General features: G+C 27.5%; 1 protein-coding gene across 1 annotated transcript; it reads right to left on the bottom strand.

The window, feature by feature from the left end:
• Positions 1 to 378: 378 nt before the first annotated feature.
• Positions 379 to 2,351, bottom strand: LOTGIDRAFT_162026 (hypothetical protein; the record flags this gene model as incomplete). Its single annotated transcript, XM_009057965.1, has 2 exons — positions 379 to 2,034; positions 2,127 to 2,351. 2 exons carry the CDS (start codon positions 2,349 to 2,351, stop codon positions 379 to 381), a joined length of 1,881 nt encoding a protein of 626 aa, XP_009056213.1.
• Between the last annotated feature and the right edge of the window lie 2,023 nt (positions 2,352 to 4,374).

The raw sequence follows: 4,374 nt of genomic DNA on the forward strand, positions 1-4,374 counted from the left end.
ATGTTCTTGAAAACGTATAACTCTTTATTGTGTGTGGTTTTTGTGCAGTTGGATTTCTAATAATGTTCATCGATGGTGAGCTTTCTGTCTTTAATATCATATCAAAATCACCTATTGAAAGAATATCTTTGTCATTGTCTGGTATTATTGACAATCTAAAGGTGTTTATATATTTTCCATTTGTTTTAATTTCATACATATGATTAGGCTTGTTGTTTTCATCATTATTTTCAAAATCTTTATTTATGTGGCTATATTTTTTTCCTGTTTTAAAACTTCGTTATTAATAGTAGTTATCTGTTCTTGAATCTCACTATCATAAATGTTTTGTATCAGTTGATTAATATTTGTTAGTTCTTTTTTTAATTCAGTTTTAAATTAAGTTGCTAGAGCAGTTGATTCCTGTTGCCACGTGTCTTCACTTATACCTGGTTTAATATTATCTATTAATTGTTTAAGATCTATTTTTTGCTTTGTGACCTTATCATTTAAATTAGATATTAATGATTTTAAATTTTGAAATTGAGTTTTATCTACTACATTTAGAAGTTGTTGTTTAATAGCATCTATTTGACTATTATCATTGAGTTTGGTTTCTAATTCAGTTAATTTTTCTTCACTTATACCTGGTTTAATATTATCTATTAGTTGTTTAAATTCTATTTTTTGTTTTGTAATCTTATCTAAATTAGATAATAATGAACTTAAACTTTCTAACTGAGTTTTATCTACTAGATTGTCTAATCGTTCTTTAATAGCATCTATTTCACTATTATCATTGAGTTTGGTTTCTAATGCGGCTAATTCATCTTCATTCATACCTTGAATAATATTATCTATTTTTTGTATTATCTTATCATCTAATTTAGATATTAATGATTTTAAATTTTCTAATTGAGTTTTATCTACTAAATTGAGTAATTGTTTTTGAATAGCATCTATTTCACTATTATCATTGAGTTTGGTTTCTAATTCAGTTAATTTTTCTTCACTTATACCTGGTTTAATATTATCTATTAGTTGTTTAAGTTCTATTTTTTGTTTTGTAATCTTATCTAAATTAGATAATAATGAACTTAAACTTTCTAACTGAGTTTTATCTACTAGATTGTCTAATCGTTCTTTAATAGCATCTATTTCACTATTATCATTGAGTTTGGTTTCTAATGCGGCTAATTCATCTTCATTCATACCTTGAATAATATTATCTATTTTTTGTATTATCTTATCATCTAATTTAGATATTAATGATTTTAAATTTTCTAATTGAGTTTTATCTACTAAATTGAGTAATTGTTTTTGAATAGCATCTATTTCACTATTATCATTGAGTTTGGTTTCTAATTCAGTTAATTTTTCTTCACTTATACCTGGTTTAATATTATCTATTAGTTGTTTAAGTTCTATTTTTTGTTTTGTAATCTTATCTAAATTAGATAATAATGAACTTAAACTTTCTAACTGAGTTTTATCTACTAGATTGTCTAATCGTTCTTTAATAGCATCTATTTCACTATTATCATTGAGTTTGGTTTCTAATGCGGCTAATTCATCTTCATTCATACCTTGAATAATATTATCTATTTTTTGTATTATCTTATCATCTAATTTAGATATTAATGATTTTAAATTTTCTAATTGAGTTTTATCTACTAAATTGAGTAATTGTTTTTGAATTAGTTGTTTAAGGTCTATTTTTAGTTTTGTTATCTTATCATCTAATTTAGATATTAATAATTGTAAATTTTCTAATTGAGTTTTATCTACTACATTAAGTAATTGTTGTTTAATACCAACCATTTGTTTTTGTATTTCACTATTATCAATAAGTTTAGTTTCTAATGTTATTAATTTATCTTCACTTATACCTGGATTAATATTGGCTATTAGTTGTTTAAGATCTATTTTTTGTTTTGTAATCTTATCATCTAAATTAGATATTAATGAACTTAAAGGTTGTAATTGAGTTTTATCTACTACATTAAGTAATTGTTCTTCAATAAAACTTTTCAAACTTGTTACTTCTTGTTGTAACTTATATCATCAATAAAATCTTTATTATTTATTTGTCGTTTGAAGTATCTTTTCACATCGCCTATTCTTTCTTTTAAATGTTCTTTATTTACTTCAATTAAATTTAATTGATCCATTAAATATTTCTTGTGAACAGCATCATTATGATTTTCTGGTAACTTTAAATTAGTTCTGGAAAAATTATTCATATCTAAATCACCTTGAAGTGTGTCTCCAATTTGTTCCACAAAATAAGGTTTTGCTTTATTTATCCATGCTGTTGTGATAGGTTTTTTAGTATCTAAAGGTAAAGAACCTAATCCAAATTTATTCGCCATTTTTATTAAGTTAAATTTATTATAATTTCTTCAAATTGTTTTCCTTAACTCAACTGATATAAAACCCAAAGTGAAAGTTGACCACAAAATTTTTGACCCGGTAATTGAAATTGAAATGTTGAACATTTGATTACTTTTACTAATTGCATTATCTCTTCAGTTGGTTCTAATCCAAAAGAATCGAGGAAATAAAAGTTATTTAAAGAGTCTTTGTATAAAGCAGAGTGATGAACTCCTTTTTGATCGGAAGTGTATATTTGTTATCACATAAAATTTACCTTTCTTATCCTTGAGAATATTTATTTCATCTCTCATACAATAATAAAACGGAGATATATTTAACTCATTCGCCCATCTCATAAGTTGAAAGTTTGTAGTGGTATCGGTTCCGTATTTATCGAGAAAGATATTCATTTTAAAAGTCAGTTTTTTGAAGTTCGTTTTGATAGAACCTACCTATGATTTGTTCTTTGTCTTGATCGATTAATTCATATGTTGGAGGTGATGTGCTGTTTACTTTATCTACGATAAATATTCCGTTTGTCCAAAATCCAACGTAGCCTTTTTCGAATTTGCTTTTATATTTGAAAATACGAACGCGATCTCCGACTTTAAATTTGGGTTTGATATTTAAATTATTCATTTCATTTTCGTAGTTATGTTTTGCATTAATTGACTTTATAATATTTGGATTATTTGAGGCTTGTGTTGGTGTGACACCTATAGATGAATGAATTGTGTCATTGTATTCATCTACAACCTCTGGTAATATGTTAAGCCATTTTTGGGATTTCAATTCCGTGAACTTTTTGAATAATTTATTATTAAGAGTCCTGTTAAATCTTTCTATTACTACAGCTTTACCTTCGTTATGAGTACTGTAAATTTCAAATCCTAGGGATTTCATATTTTTGTTATAAAATTCACTTCCTTTATCTACCCATAACTTTTGAGGTCGTCTGTTGGATTGTTTCATTATTGTTTCAAATGAGTGTTTGACTGATAATCCTGTTTTGTTTTTGAGAGGAATAACCCAAGTATATCTTGTGTACAAATCTATAACTGTTAATTAATATTTATATCCTCTTTCGACTGGCATATTAATTAAATCTGCTGACCATATTTCATCTTTATCAAACACTTTGACTTGTGTTTGTTTTTTCTAAATTCTTTGTGTATTTCATCTGCTATTCCCATACCCATTTTCATCTTTGCTTTCAAGAGTTTAATGATTAATGTTCTTTGAATTCTCTCTTTAAAAGTTAGATTTGGAATATTTTCAAGTTCGATTATCATTTGTTTGTCTGCTTCGTGTCTGGATGTTATGTCTCTATTTCTGTATAGTATGTCGTGTTTAAGTGCTGCTGCATCAACTCTATTAACAGGTTCTTCACCTGGTTTGGGTTTATCGTTTTGGTCTAATCGCAGATCTAACCTTGTACCTGGACCAGTTTAATCATGACCGGGAAGATGTTTTTCTCCGGGGTATTTTGCCCAAGGAAATCCGGGAAGAGAACCTAATGATTTTTGAATGTCGGAACCGAAATAAGTTTTAGGAGTTTGAGCAATTATCATTGACATTTGTATCCAATAATTTTAAAACCTTTTCCTTTTCTTTTTTGTTGTTCTATTCTCCTGTTTCGTAGTTCTCTTATTTGCTGTAATTCTTTCAATTCATCAGACTTTTTCACAGCATCGTTTTTTTGAATTCCTTGCTTTTGCTACAGATCCAAGAGCTTGCGTTCCAGAAGAAATAAGGGATTTGTTGTTTGAGACAAAGTTGGCTACTTTTGGGATAAGAGATGATAGAGCTGAGAAGAATCCGTTTCCTTCGAATTTGTGTTGTTCGTGTTTTAAAATTAAACTCATTCTGTTTTTAAATGAGTTAATTTGAAGATATTATTGGCCTGGGGCGCTTGGGGGTTGGTAAACTTTTTAGGCTCTGGATTTATTAACTGGGTGCCTGGTGAGGTTGTTTGTTTGGTGGCCTTGCGGGCGCTGCAAGCAAAAGAGTAGTATAAGA

The sequence above is a fragment of the Lottia gigantea genome (genome assembly GCF_000327385.1).
Source record: "Lottia gigantea unplaced genomic scaffold LOTGIsca_32, whole genome shotgun sequence".
NCBI lineage: Eukaryota > Metazoa > Mollusca > Gastropoda > Lottiidae > Lottia > Lottia gigantea.